Source organism: Grampus griseus (assembly GCF_964374135.1).
Source record: "Grampus griseus genome assembly, chromosome: 9".
In the NCBI taxonomy this organism is placed as follows: Eukaryota; Metazoa; Chordata; class Mammalia; order Artiodactyla; family Delphinidae; genus Grampus; species Grampus griseus.
In genome coordinates, this window is record NC_139003.1 from 6,701,776 (window position 1) to 6,717,093 (window position 15,318).

At 48.9% G+C, this 15,318-nt stretch overlaps 1 protein-coding gene across 1 annotated transcript; it reads right to left on the minus strand.

Moving 5' to 3' along the window:
• Window positions 1–1,140: 1,140 nt before the first annotated feature.
• ZNF862 (zinc finger protein 862) lies at window positions 1,141–10,163 on the minus strand. Its single transcript, XM_082662577.1, has 4 exons — window positions 10,123–10,163; window positions 7,257–7,361; window positions 4,301–6,415; window positions 1,141–2,675 (listed from the first exon to the last, which is right to left on the minus strand). The coding sequence occupies exons 3-4, from the start codon at window positions 6,333–6,335 to the stop codon at window positions 2,485–2,487; spliced, it is 2,226 nt and encodes a 741-aa protein (XP_082518703.1). The 5' UTR covers window positions 6,336–6,415; window positions 7,257–7,361; window positions 10,123–10,163; the 3' UTR covers window positions 1,141–2,484.
• Window positions 10,164–15,318: the final 5,155 nt, after the last annotated feature.

Consider the following 15,318-nt stretch of genomic DNA (forward strand, 5'->3'; position numbering starts at 1 on the left):
AAAATGAGATGTCAGCTTGGGCAAGGGGTCTCACCAAGCTTCAGCCTGGGGTCCTGCACAAAATGGTCAGCGTCCTCTCTGCCATTAGCGAACAGAGGGGACCCAGGGCATGCCTGTGCCCCTCGAGAAAGCGGGTAGTGCAAATCCCTGTGACAAATAGCATTTTCAGTCACCCCCCGCCCCCGCCGCCAAGGGGCCCAAGTTTCTCACGAGCTGGCATCGGAGGCTTCCTCAGAGCACAGATGTGGAGAGGCTGGGGCGTCCCTAGCTGGCCTCCACCTCCACGACTAGACTCGCACAGGGAATCGTGCGTGTGGCACTCAGGCACGGCGCTGCTCGCAGGACTAGCCTCTTGCTCTGAGGATTCTTAAAGGACAGAAGGTGCCATGGGGAGGATGCCTACGAGAAAGTCACCTCAATCTGAATCGCTATGGATAGGGTGGGGGGGCCCACTTTAACGGGCCCTCCTCCCTTCCATCCCACCAACTCATACCCGCGGTGCCTGGCCTAGTGCAGATTCCTGAACTCCCCACGGTGACCTATGCGAATGGGGGAGGGAGGCCTGGGCTCCATCTTGGCCATGTGGACAGTAACACCGCCAGGGTTCAAGCTCTAAGGGCCCGTGGTACACCTCAGCCCCCAGAACACGGGGCTGTCAGGGAGACAGTGCCACAGGTGAAACGGCAGAAAGCGAAAACGGAATTCCTGGCTCGAAGCTGAAGAAAACAGGAAAGCGATGGCGCTAAGGCTAAGTGCTAAGGGTGGGGTGCTGGGAAGGGAGAGTCAGAGACACTGGGAAGCAGGGGTTCTGCCAGACAGTGAGACACTCGCTACCAGCATCTCAGGGGCTCTCGGCACCTTCTAGGAGTGGGAAGTGGACAGATGGCTGCTTGAGGGCCAGGCCACTTGGACCTGCATCACAGAGCAGGGACCCCACCTAGGGCCAGGCAGCATGGCCAGGACGGAGCACTACTTCCTGCCCGTCTAAAACAAGAGAAAGGCAGCGGCAAAGAAGCCCTTCCCTCTAACCTGCCCTCGTTTCCCACCTGTGGTTAGGAAGGTGGGACCCAGACACTACATCGTCCTCAGCCGGATGAGCAGCCTAGGAACCTGCCCAAAGCAGCTGCCCTGGAAGGAAAAGTGCTTTACTTCCGGGTGGAAGAGGAGATGGGCTGATGCAGGGAGGGCAACGGGAACCAAATAGCGTGGGACACCCTTCTCTGCCGCCAGGGTGGTGGTTCTCATGCTGAGTGAGCCCACAAAGTTCCTGGAGGGCCTTGCTGGAAACAGTCCCGGGGATCTGATCAGGTGGGTCTGGGGCGAAACAGATTTAAACAGACACCCCTAGTGATTCCCAAGCTGGTCCCCAGAGCAACTTTGGGAAGAGTGGACTAGACCATTATGCTGAGGGCACGTTGAGAGAGCACCTCTTCCCGTAATAAGGACTTGGGTGGCAAGGGACAAGGACAAGGGCTGAAGGCAGCCAAGTCCACTCTGCAGCCTGAGGGCCGTCTTTCAGAGCTGGAGGCACTGTCATCCATCAGTCCTGTGGCAGCTGGGGCACCAGCAGGCACTTGGCTTCTCTACTGCCACTTCATGGAGAGGGACACCAAGGCACAGAAAAGAGGAAGGGATTAATCATGGCTGAACCACTGCCTGCAGCAGAGTTGGGACAGGATCCCAAGCCCCCCCCCAGTGCAAACCTGTCCTGTCCGCTCTGCTCCGTAGAAGACCTGGGCTCAGCACAACACAAGGGCTGCGACTGGTGGAAAACGCCAGGCCCCCTCCAGGGAAACACTCCTCCCCTGTCTGGGAGCTGAAGGAGGATAACCTTTCTTGATTGCTCTGTGCCAAGGGGTTCTGCTTGCCTCATCCTAAAGGAAGGCCCTGGGAGGAGACAGAGAAAGTCTCTGATGCAAGTCTCCCATTTGAAGTTGAGGCTTCCCTGCTTCTGCCATGGAGCCAGGGGGATAGATTCCAGAGCCAGGCCGCTGTCCCTAGACCTGCTCATCCCAGGCCCCTCACCACGTGTCTACCCCACGCCACTCAGGCTGTGGGCAGCCCGCTGGGATGCTCCCCAGCTACCCAGGGGCTGGAGGGCTCCTTTAAGCCCCCTACCCCCAACCGTCTCTCCCACTTCAGAAAAGTCCTCCTGCCACCAAAACATGGGGTGAAATCTTTCATGATGGAATTGTCTCCTGAAGCACCTTTAAAATGAGCTTGAGACGCGAACCCTCCTGCATACTCAAGTGCTGGGAGGTCGCGCCCAGCCTAGGCGGGGCCTCGGTAAGCAGGCTGTGCGCCTCCTGACCCCCGCCTCCCTGGGATGTGGGCTGAATTATCTTGTCACTGCCGCTTCCCAGTGCTTAGGGAGTCCCCACCAAGTGAAGACTCTAGGGCAGCCTAGAATCCCAGGGCCTGTCACCATGATCACGAGGGCCAGGGCAGCAGGGGGCTCCAAGGCAACCCCTCAGGGTCCTGCTCTTACAGGAGCGCTTTATCAGGACAGCCCAGGGCCTCTTGGCTGGGGTGGGGACACAGGAGTCCGTGGCGCGGCTCTAGGACGCAGTCCGTCAGGACCTCCATGGGTTCCCTGTAGGACGGGATGGGCGGCTTCTGGGTCACAGCCTCCTCCACACGGAGCGCTCCCATCTTCTCCTTCCTGAGCCCCGCCCCTCGTGCGGGAGGAAAGGGAGGGTACAGTCAGACAGAGAAAACAGATCAGATGATAATCCCCTCCCCACAACCAACTGCGCCCCAAGGTATGTTTGGTGAAGAACCCCTGGCAGAACAGACTGGAGACGGACAAGGGCTGCTCTCTGCAGGCCTGATGGAGTCCCACTCTGCTGACTTTCACCCTGGGGCAGCGGAGCTCATGCGGGGGGGGGGGGGGGGTGGGTGGGGCAATTTTGCTCCCAGGGGACATCTGGCAGAGTCCGGAGACCTTTTTGACTGCTGCAACGGGGAGGGTGCTACTGGTACCCAGTGTGTGTGTAGTGGGAAAGGCCAGGGGTGGCCAGGCGCAGGACAGGCACCCACAGCGAAGAACTACCTGGCCCTAAACGGCAGCAGTGCTGAGGCTGAGAAACTGCCTGGGAAAGAAGGCTTTTTCATATACAACCTGGCCGTGTTCTCTGTTTGCTTCCGACGTACTAGTCCCATCGCCCTATGATTACAACTTGCAGAAGCGCACAGCTGACGGCGTCTTCTCCTTCACCTTCACAGATCGGGCACTGAGAGCAACTCACTCACCAAATGCGTGGGTGAAGGACTCCCATGTTGGAATCACCCTCCTTCCTTCTCTCCACTTCTACTGCCCCCTCCCTGCACCCCCCCCCCCCAGCTGCAGGTCCAGGGCCACATGCTTCCTACAGAGCGTCTGTCAGCCCTGAGGCCAGTCCACTGCTGCCGATCACAGACCCTGAGGTAAGATGACAGCAGAAGCAAGAGGACGGAGACCCGCTATAGGAAGACGCCAAGGGAGGAAAACCATGGCTCTGTCACTGTTCAGTGACACAGGAGCAGCCTGGAGAAGCTCTGGTTTTCTCTGGTGTTCAGTGACTACTTGAAAAGAGGAAAATTTCTTACTTAAGACTTCCAGTAACTTGGCCTCCAGGATAATGTCACCTCCCCCTCAAGCCCAGTCCCCACCTGGCCTTCCAGGCTAGGTGGGAGGCTTTCCTCACGGACCCCTTCACTGCCTGAAACCCCCAACCTTCTCCTCCGCACAGCACCGTCCTCACAGCCCCTGTGACCTGCACCGACCTCTTCCCTCTGCAAACAGGGTCCACACAGCCCCACGGGGATGTGGTGTCTCTGCCCTCGCTGGCCCAGTCCCCGCGTGATTTCTGGTACTAGTCTGCACCTTTAAAGACTGCCGTGGGCACTACTGGCCAGACGCTGTTCCAAGCCCTTCATGTCTATTAATCCGCTTTACAGATGAAAAACCATAGCACAGAGAGATTAAGCTGCCCCAGGTCACGTGCTAGTCAGCGGCAGGACGAGAATTTGAACCTGGGCAGCCTTGCTCTGGAAAGTCCTGCTCTTAGCTCTATGCCCTGTGCCCTGCAGGGTGGGCGTCCTGCCTGCTAGCTGGATCATAATCTCCTGGAGGGCAGGTGTCCCGCCTTGAGCACCCACTGGTCTACAAATGGTAGGGCACGTGACACCTTAGGGCAAGCCCACTGTGACAGCTGCCTTGAGCAGACTCTACCAGGCTGTGGGCTCAGCATGGGGTTGGGAAGCTAAGATTCTCTTCCTTTGCTTCCCCATGTCCGGGAACTCTGCCACGCATACTTACTTGTGTGGGAGCGGGGTGGCACTTGGGCACAGGTGTAGACGTGGCTGAAACGCCGACCCGAGGAGGTCAGGTACCAGTGCTGGATGGCGGGCTGGGGGTTGTACTCTGCGACCGCCACACCATTCACCGCTGTCATCATGAGCATGTTGATCACCTCGTTGGAGAGCTTGGTCCTCTCATCGGTCCTGATCCGGTTCATGGCACTGAACCCGCGCTCACAGCAGGAGGTGGAGACGGGCACACAGACCACCACTGCCACGAGCCTGCTGAGCAAGGGGAAGCGGCAGTCCTGGGCCAGGGCGTTCCTGCACAGCATGGAGAATGGCAAGTTCTTGGCGATGGCTTTCAGGCCCAGCCACTCCTCCAGCAGTGCTTCCTCGCTGTATCCTGGGGGCAGTGAGAGTTCAAAATATCTGGCCAGGGCAAGAATATCATCATTCCCAAAACCGGCCAGTTCCATCCCACTTGGCCAGGCCATGGCGTCAAACACCTCCATGTTCTTGAGCTGAGGGGGACGGTCCACGTCAAACCTTTGCTGGAGGTATTCAATCCCAGTCAGGATCATTCTCTCCCTGTCCACCTGGAACCGCTGTTCTGCCATCTCCATTCTATCCAAGAAGATGCCGTGGAGCCGCCCATCCCTGAAGCCGGCATTGAACTCCTCCTCTTTGGGTCCTGCCTGGTGACGGAGGGTCTCCAGTGCTACATAGGCCCGGCCCAGCGTGGAGTTCACCTCCGTAATCAGCACGATCTCCTTCTGGCACACTTCGGACAAAGGCCTGTAGATGCTCAGGAAGTCCAAGAGGAAGTGGCAGAACTTGACGAAATGGAAGCCCTTCATCAGCTTCAGCACGCCCTTGGCCCTGTGCCCGACCTGGCCACCTGCTTCCGCCACGCTCTGCAGGTGCCTGGCCAGGGCGGGCCAGCTCACGATGAGCGCACTCAGCGTGCGCCTCTTGCTGGCCACCCACCTGACAGCGTTCAGGTCCTTCAGGCGGATGATTTCCTGCTCCAGCGGGGCCGCGCCTTCCTGCAGCTCATTCAGCCTTTTGTTCGAGGACTGATAGAACTTGAAGACGGTTCGGATGTGCCGGTCACACTTCTTGACCAGGTCGATGCCTCCACAGGCGTCAACCACGGCCAGGTGTAGCCGGTGGGCCACACAATGCACCGGCAGCAGCTGGGGGACGATCTCCTGGAGCTTCTCCACCAGACCTCCTCTGCAGCTCAGCATGGTTGAGCCATCGGTTCCCAGGCCCACTACCCAGCCAGGCTTCCGGAAGGGGATGTCCAGTTCGTCCAGGGCAGAGATGATGGTCTCAAAGTATCCATCCACCGTCTCGCTGTAGAGTGGGGCCAGAGTGATGTAAGACTCCTTCACCTCCATCCCCTTAAAGTAGCGGATGTAAATGCCCACACAGGACTGGTCGGAGGTGTCTGTGGCGCTGTCCAGCAGCACGCTCACACACGGGGAGTTCCGGACATCCTCAAGGATCTCCTTCTTCAGAGTCTCGGAGATGTATTTGATGAACTGAGTGCAGGCGGTGCGATTTCGGTACTTGCCCAAAATCACGGTCCCAGTGCTTTGGAGGAGTTGCAGGATCTTCTCAAAGTCGTTCAGGGGCCTCGAGTGGTACGCGATGGAATAGGCGGCATTGAAAAAGTGCTCCATGTCGGCCATCAGGTCACTGGAGATCTCGGGGACGAGGGCGGCCTGTGGGGTGTCTTCCTTGACTTCCACAGTGTTGACACAGAGCTTGTGTGCTTTGCTGACTTCATGGTACTTTAAAGTCTCCACTTTAAAAGGACCCGTGTAACCTCGGACTAACCGGGATGATCTGTCGTGGAGACTAGGTCTTTCTTTGCAAGCTGAGCAGAAGAGCTTGGTCTCTTTGGGGTCAATTACTAACCATGGGAACTGCCCAAACCACGACCTCTGAATTGAGCGGGGTCTGTAAGTCCTCTTGATTTTCCTCCGTCCATCTGCTTCTACTTCACAAAGGCTGGGATTGCAGTAGGAGGTGCACGTCTCCATGGCAGGAGCTGGGAGCAGTGCAGATTCTTCAGCTGAGGCCTGTGTGTGTGCCTCTCTGATGGCCACCGTCGTCTTCTTCCCTTTGGAGCAAGTCAAACTGTGCTCGGTTTTGCTGCCCAGAACTCTGCAGCCTCCTATCAGCTAAGACACCCCAATTCAGTAAGTACCCCTTATGCAAAGCAGAGAGGATGAATGTCATCCACCTTTCTAGAAATCAGTAGTGGCTTCTATTTAAACCCTTTCCCACTAGTTTCTCTGAAAGCCAGTCTGTCTCCCCAAGAGTTGTCTGCTAATCCTTGTGGGTTCTTTAGCCAGCCTCCCCCTCCCTATCCACATATCTACCCTGAGATCATGTGACATCAGATGCTAATAAGCTTACTTAGCACCTTGGCCACAGATGCTATTGGATGGTTTTAATCCTCTTTCGAGGCACCACAAAGAAATGAGGTTAAACATCCAGAAGTCCTCTTATGAGTCTTGGAAACAAGGGAGGCATAGAAGTATACGCAGTAGCTATTAGCCAGTAAGTTACTGACAGAGATACACGAATTGCTAACTCTCACAGACCAACAGTGTTGTCACTAAACAGCAGAGGAGCGGGGGAAGGCAGCAGAGGCTCCCAGCCGTGGGTCACGGGGCCCCCCGTGGCCCGTGTCCACCACGCACCGGCCCCGTCAGCTCTACCACAGTCTCCCCGTCTCACTTCTGCTCGTCAAAGCCCCTTACCCCCCAGCCGCCCCATTTCTCAGACTCTTCTACGCTGTGAAGGCACGCTTAGTTTCTTATTCACGCTTTTCTACCAATACAGGGCCTGGTGCACAACAGGTCCAGCAGGAGGATGGCGGAACTAGCACTGTGTGACTTGCCAGGGCTGCCTGGGCCCCCGGACAACCCTTCAGAACCCAGCAGGTCAAGACCCACCTGGAGGACGGCCTTTCCCCCACCTTGGCCCGTTCGGGTCCTTGGTCCAGGGTGCAGCTCTCCGCTCCAGTTTTGAGATCAAGGCTGGTTTGGCAGCAGCAGGCCCTGTTGCAGGGACGAAGAGTCACAGCGACATCACAGCTCTGGACTGTCAAGTCAAGCAGCCCATCTGAAAGCCCCAGGGAGGCCTCTGGGCGCATCTCCTAATGAAACCTTTCCACCAGGGGCGCGACGAGCACACCCATCTAGGGTGCCAGTTTATTTTAAACCCACAGAGGCACCGAATTAGGGTGCATCCCTTAGCCCCACGGCTCACGCATGGGAGCGTGACTCAGCTAAACGGATCTGGAGGGGAAAGGGTGAAAACAGGAAGAAATACGGAGGACAAAATAGAAGGAGAGAGGACAGGGATGATAAAGAAAGCCACACAAGAAGTGGGAGAGGGCCACCAACAACTGTCCCACGCATGTGGCCCTCAGCAACACCCACAGCTGGCCTTGGTGTAGGTAGCTAACTACACGGGGCACCTGGAAAGCCCCCTAACGCTGCCTGCCACCTGCAGTAGAACCTGAAATCCGACTGGAAGAGGTTCGTGTCCTTGGGTTAAGCACTGCCCTTTACTGAAAATATGAATATTCTGCAGGGCTATGCGAAGAAATTGCTTTCTTGATTTAAAGTAAAACCCATTAATCCCTACTTACATGCTTTTTACGCATCGATGTGAAAGGATGTATAGCCTTTGTTTGGAAAGACATATACAAGCCACTGGTAACTGCGGGCACCTCTGTGGAGGGACTGAAGGACAAGGTGAAAGGGAGATTATTTCACTATTCACCTTTGGATCATTCAAATGTATTTATATGTTCATGTGTGTATGTATCCACATATTTACTACTAATAAAAATATAATACATTATTAATCTGTGGTAGATTGAACACTTATTCATCTTCAAACGTCTCTAAAATGAGGGCAAAGGGATACTAATAAAAAGAAGCGTAAGCCCAAGAGAAACATTGTACTAGAAATGTTAATACATTTTTAGATGAAGGAAAGGAGATAAAAGAGAAGAACTAACAGAGCTGGACACCAAATGCCAGCAGAGTGGGTAATAAGGACAAAGAAGTGAACTTGACCCCAGAATCCCCAAGAGCCAGTACCTGGAGGCACCAGGTGCAGCAGAAGGTGGTGGGTAAGGAGAGACCGGTTCAAGGCCAGGTCCGCTCACCTATTCCGGGAAGCCAGAAAATACCACCACCCTCCCCCAAGGAGGAGAGAGAGGTTGGTCTACAGAAAAACTTAACCAGAAAGGTTCCGGGCCCTGGGATGGTGGGGTGAGTGAAAGATGAAGAAGAGCTGTGATGCAAACAGATGGAGACAGTCTACAGACCAGAAGCTGCGTTACCCGGCTCCGAGAACACCAGCTTGGGGTACAGCCAAGCAGGAGACTGGAAGTTTTCTTTGGAGAAATGGAATTGCCCCTCCCCAAGCCTCCTCCCCAAAAGACCTACGGATCCAGACCTTGCCGGGCTCTTCAATGAAACATCCAGGTTCACAGCTGGTCACCCTACAATGTAACCTACCCCTTGAGTCCCAGCCATGCACACAGAGCTTCCAGCCAGTTTTTAAGGCTTTACTCTTAAATGTGAATGAACCTAAAGATATTTATTTAAGACAAACTGCTAACAAGTAGGGAAAAGGATTGAAGGAACTAGAGATACTGCAGGAAGCAAAACAAAATTTCAACCCCCTCCCCTCAAAACTAGAACATTCCCACAGAGAAAAGTCATGATAGTTATCCATGAAAAGAGCAATAAGGGCTCTTAGTTTAAAATATGATAGAAAAAAATGTTTTAACTTAAATAGAATTGTTAGAAAATAAAATGGAGGAAAACTCCAGGAAAGTAGAACAAAAAAGACAGAAGCAGGAAATAGGGGAAAAATATAAAACAAAACCAGAGGCTTAATTTAAGAAGTCTAATATCTAACTAATAGGACTTTTTTGGAAGAAAGAAAAGAGAAAATATAAAGGAAGAAATAATACAAGAATGTTTCCCCAAAATGGAAACTGTGAGTTTCCACATGGAAGGGAAGCACCAGATATGCAGAACAAAAGATGAAAAAAAATCCGTATCATTAAGCACTAAGTACTTCAAAACACTGGAATAGGCCTTAAAGCTTTTCAGAGTGGAAAAACAGGCTGCGTTCAAAGATTTAGGAATAAAAAGGTATTTAGACTGCTCAACAGCACCTGTAAAACCTAAAATCAATGCTTTCAAAATGCTGAGGAAAAACATTTCCAACCTGGAATTCTATACCCAAACCACATTATCAATTGTGAGAGCAGAATAAGGGCATTTTCAGATATACAGAGTCTTTAAAAAATTTCCTCCCATGAACCCTTTCTTAGGAAGTTACTGAAGGATGTGCTCCAACAAAATGAAGACATAAACCTAAAAGAAGCAATAGATCCAGGAAATAGGAGAGAGATGAAGGAAAGTCTAAGCCCACAGCTGTGCAGCAGGCCTAAAGTATAACTAGTTTAGATAGAGCAGAGGAATGGAAGACCCAGTGACAGAAGTTTCCAGAAAAAAAAGTGAAACGGATAGGTCACAGGATGTTTGATGATGTGGAAAAGACTCTTCAAAGGAGTTATATAATTCCATGGAGAGTTTGAGAAGAATTGGTGATAGTACAGAAAGCTAGCAAAGTAAAAAAATAAGAAAAAATTTCAATTCCTGGGGGAGGGGGGAATCCTACAACAAAGGAAACATCATCATAATATGTCACTTTGATTAGAAGTAAATAATACATAATCATAATTAGGCAAATAATTTACATTGAATTAACCAAAAAAGTATGATATACCTGTTCTGAGAGGATGGAGGGAAGAGAAGTGGGGGCCTGGGGTGATGTAAGAGGGCCATATCTTCATCCTCCACAGTAGGATTCAATAGATAATATCTAAAATCAATAAATCAGGAATAGCAATAAACATATGCAACAGGATATTAAAGTGTGATTCTGTCTGCCTGTTTTGGCTGAAGGCCCCCCCAAAATAGGAGCCAACTCTCCCCCATTCCAAAGCTAGACCACCGAAGCCAACTTGGAAAGAGTGGCTGAAACACTGGGCTGTAACCCAAGCACTTGCCACTAAGAGGGAGTCAAAGCACTGGGAGTGAGGAGGTCAGGAAGTTGGATATTAGAGATGCTTTGGAAAGAGCTGTCAAGTGTACTGTGAACCTTCCACACTCCCATGGGGAGGGGTGGGGTGGACTGGGCTACTTTCCTCTGACCTTAAGCCTAATGGGAATGACATCCTGACCTGTATTTCCTGGAGCTGTGGGGCTGCTCAGGAATCCAGGCCTGGAAAAGACTAAAGGCATAAACTGACCCATGGTTCCTTGGTGGTGGCCATGTTGGGAAGAGCCTACATTCACAGGGCTTGTCAGAGCAAAGGATATATAAGTGTTTTCCATGGTCCAGATGTGAGCCCTGGAGGGAAAGAGAAGAGGCCCAGAGCCACTTAAAGGGGCTGCCCCTGTCTGCCTATTGGTGATGCTCCCCTAAGGAGCCCATATGGGGCAGACTGCCAAAGCAGACATTACCCACTGTAGCGAGAGATCTCCAGTAACGGGGGTTTGGGGGAGTGCAGAACCCACAAACACACTTGGAGAATCAGCTTTCAATTATCCCAGCTACATGTAACTGGTATCAGATTACATGGATGTAATTCTTGTACTTCTCCTCCCCACCTACACACCACCATTCCCAGCCAGGATGCAGCAGAAATCCTGGAACAAGCTGGGAGGTAGGAGGAGAACTTCTTTCTTCCTATCACAAGATTCCGGATTCTAGACCTAAAGCAGGTTGAGGTGGGAGAGGCAAGAAACTTCAGCTTTAAATGAAGTCCAGATTTTTAACCACTACACAAGGACTGGACTTTTGTTTCCTGAATTTTTTTTTTGGTCAATTTTTGATATCATTTAAAACCTATAGAAAAGTTTTAATAATAAAACAAGGAACTCCAATCATTTGCATTTTGTTCCATTTGCTTTATCATGCCCATGTGCCCTCTCTCCCTCCCTCCTTTTCCTCTCTCTGTATGTATAACATATAAATACATATATATGTATATGTGCAGGCTGCACACTGGAGTTACCTGGGAAGCTTTAAAATATATAAGTAATATATATATATAATATTTTTCTGGACCATTTGAGGCTAAATTGTTTTCATTCCTCCCTTTATCCCTAAATACTTCTGTGTGTAGCACTCAAAAAAAAAGACATTCTCTTATTGGGTTTGCAAAATTCTAATACGAGCTCCATGACCCTAACCCTTGCCTAATCCCTGCCCCTTGGAGTGTGACTGAAATGTGTGAACTGATATCACACCCGTAATTACATTACATAGCAAAAGAGATGTTGTCTGGGTGATTAGTTAATGTAATCACACTAGCCGCTTAAAAGCAGAGGAAGTCAGAGAATCAAAACACCAAAAAAATTCAATGTATTATTGCTGGCCTAAGGATGGAGAAGGCCATGTGCAAAGGACCTGGGAGCAGGCCCTAGGAGCTGAGAATGGTTGGCAGCCAGAAAGAAAATGGGGACCTCAGTCCTACAACTACAAGGAACTTGATCCTGCCAACAACTCAACAGCCCAGTGATTCTTCCCAGAGCCTCTTGATAAGAGGCCAGTCTGGCACACTTAATTTCAGCCATGTTAGACCCTAAGCAAAGAACCCAGCTAAGCCCACCTGGACTTCTGAACTCCAGAACTGTGAGATAATAAATGGGTGTTTTTTAGCCATTAAATTTGGGATAATTTGTTATGCGGCAACTGAAAACTAATATGTCTTATACAGTCAAAGTATAATGATCAAAATCAGAAAATTTAACATTGATATAACACTATAATTTAATCCACCATACTGTTTTCCACAGTGACTTACCATTTTATATTCCCACCAACAGGGCATAAATGTTCTATCCTCAGCAATAGTTGCTGTTTTCTATTTTTTTGATAGTAGGCATCCTTATGGGTGTGAGGTGGTATCTTATTGTAGTATTGATTTACGTTTCCCTAATGATTGTGATAGAGTATCTTTTCATATGCTTATTAGCCATTTGTACATCTTCTTTGAAGAAATGCCTATTCAAGTCCTTTGTACATTTTTTAATCAGGTTTTTTGTTGTTGCTGAGTTTTAGGAGTTCTTTATATATTCTGGATAGTAAACCCTTATCTGATATATGATTTGCAAATACTTTCTCCCATTCTGTATGCTTTTTATTATATTTATATGTCTGTCTTTTTTTTTTTTTTTTTTTTTTTTGCGGTATGTGGGCCTCTCACTGTTGTGGCCTCTCCCATTGCGGAGCACAGGCTCTGGACGTGCAGGCTCAGCAGCCATGGCTCACAGGCCTAGCCGCTCCACAGCATGTGGGATCTTCCCAGACCGGGACACGAACCCATGTCCCCTGCATCGGCAGGCGGACTCTCAACCACTGCGCCACCAGGGAAGCCCCACGTATGTCTTTTGATTCACAAAATTTTACAATTTTCATGAAGCCCAACTTGTCTATTTTTTCCTTTCTTGCCTGTGCCTCTTAGTCCATCTAGCTAAAGGTTTGTCAATTTTGTTGATCTTTTCAAAGAACCAACTTTTGGTTCCATTGATTTTTCTCTAGTTTTTCTATTCTCTATTTATCTCTGCTCTCATCTTTATCATTTCCTTCCTTCTGCTAGCTTTGGGTTTAGTTTATTCTTCTTTTTCTAGCTCCTTAAGTTGTAAAGTTAAGTTGTTGATTTGAGATCTTCCTTGTTTTTTTTTTAGTAAATTTATTTTTATTTATTTATTATTTTTGGCTGCGTTGGGTCTTCATTGCTGCGTGCGGGCTTTCTCTAGTTGATTCACTTCTCTCTTGCTGCTTCCAAGATTCTGCCTTTGTTTTTGAAATTCTAATTATAGTGTGTCTCAGTGTGGGTGTCTGAATTCATCTTACCTGGAGTTTGTTGAGCTTCTTGGATGTTTATATTCATGTCTTCGATCAAATTTGTAGAGATTTTAGCCATTATGTCTTTCCCTTTCTCTCTCTCTTTTCCCTCTGGGACTCCCACAATGTGTATGCTGGTCCACTTGATGGTTTCCTGCATATCCCTTGGGCTCTGTTCACTCTTCTTTGACCTTTTTTGTTTCTGTTTCACAGGCTCCATAATTTCCATTGTCCTATCTTCAAGCTTGCTGATTCTCTATTCTGCCTGCTCAAATGTTTTTGTATTCCTCTAGTTAATTTTTCATTTCAGTTATTGTAGTTTTCAGCTCTCAGTCTTCTTTCTAGATCCTTCTTAGGTTTCCTCTCTTTAGTTATATTTCCATTTTATTCATACATTGCTGTCTTGGCTTTCTCCACATCTTCCTAAATTTCTTTTAGCATTTTTAAGACAGTTGTTTTAAAGTATTTATCTAGTATACCTGCCATCAGGTCTTCTTCAGGGACAGTTTTTATTGATTTAGTTTCTTCCTTTGAATGGGTCATACTCTCCTATTTATTTGTATGCCTTGTGATTTTTTGTTGAACACTGGATATCTGAATCTAATAATGTGGTAACTCTGGAAATCAGATTCTCCCCAATCCCCAAGGTTTGCTGTTTTTATTGTTTTCGATTATTGTTATTATTTAAAAATTTTAATCATTATAGGCTACTCTGTGCCAAGGATCAGCCTGAGGTGTAAACTTAAAGTCTTCTCAGGTCTTTTGGAGTCTTTCCCTGGGTATGCGAAATCACTTTCTAATTTTCCTTCTATATGTTTTTGAATGTCCTAGTCTTTAATGTCTGGTTTTCAAAAGAGGGAAAAGAGAAAAATTAAGAGGAGGGGGAGGAACTTGCAAAAATGGGGGAGGTGCAAAAACACTGGCTGCTTACTTCTTTGTCTGCACCTCTGAGATGAGAAGCAGCGATCGGTGATCACAGCACTGATCCCTGATGCTTAGAGGACAGCATTCTTTTTGCCCGCCCTAATTCCTGCAATCTGTGTGCAAGGGGCTCCAGGAACACAGTAGGGGTGGGAGATGGGCAGCTGCTAAGGTGCTAAGAGCTGAAATTGACCGAACTTCACCACAATTTACTTTCCAACTCTTCTCCTGTAAGTTGCAAGCCTTTGACAGATTTCAGAGTTCCAAAATAGTCACATCAGACAGATTCTACCAGTGCAATTGTTGTCTACATGAGGAGACAGATTCCTGGAGCTCCACCAGAGTCCTCCTCCTAATCAGGACATTTTTGAAGAGTACTGTACTGGACATTTTATTAATTGAAATTAGATCATTAATGTGACTAAAAAGTGACTGGAGGACTTTCTGTTTACCTGAGTGTGACAAGTCATGCGCCCTGCCCCAGGTTTCACCCTGTAAAGAGAAACCAAAATGGAGGCCACAATTTGAACAGACCCCTGGACCAAACACTCATAGTCACACAACCAAATCTTAAGCTGTCCTGATTTCCTCAGAATGCTGACTCTGGTCTTAAACAAAATTGAAGTTTCCTTCATGTCAGTGTGACCTTACAGCTTCCAAGCCAATCAGTACACACAAGAAAAGGTACACAGTGCTACGACCCTAAAGAGAATATAATCACAGTTAAAAAACAATGTACTTCTTCATTCATGTTTTACAAATTGAGCTTTAACTGCTGAGAGCCAAGTTTTTAACCACTTTGGGTTTGAAGTCTCCCAGTTTATGAACAGTTTGTTTCTTGCTCAAAAAAATATTCATAGCAAGTAAAGCTCTTTGAATTTTCTTTTGGCAACCCAAAGGGTGAGAAAGAAAATCCCCAAAGAGCTGATCCAAACAAGTGCTGATGGAAAAGAATGAAGCTGTTTTATGAGTGCCTCCTACTGAAGTTCATGCTTTTAAAAATAATGTCTACAGGTGTTACTCAGAAATAATGAAACAAGTACTGGAAGAAACAGCTAAAAAATTGGGGGGAGGAGGACCTGGCAACAGACAATGGTAGGACAGGGAACTGTCATTTTTTTTATATGTCTTATGAGAACTACTTTG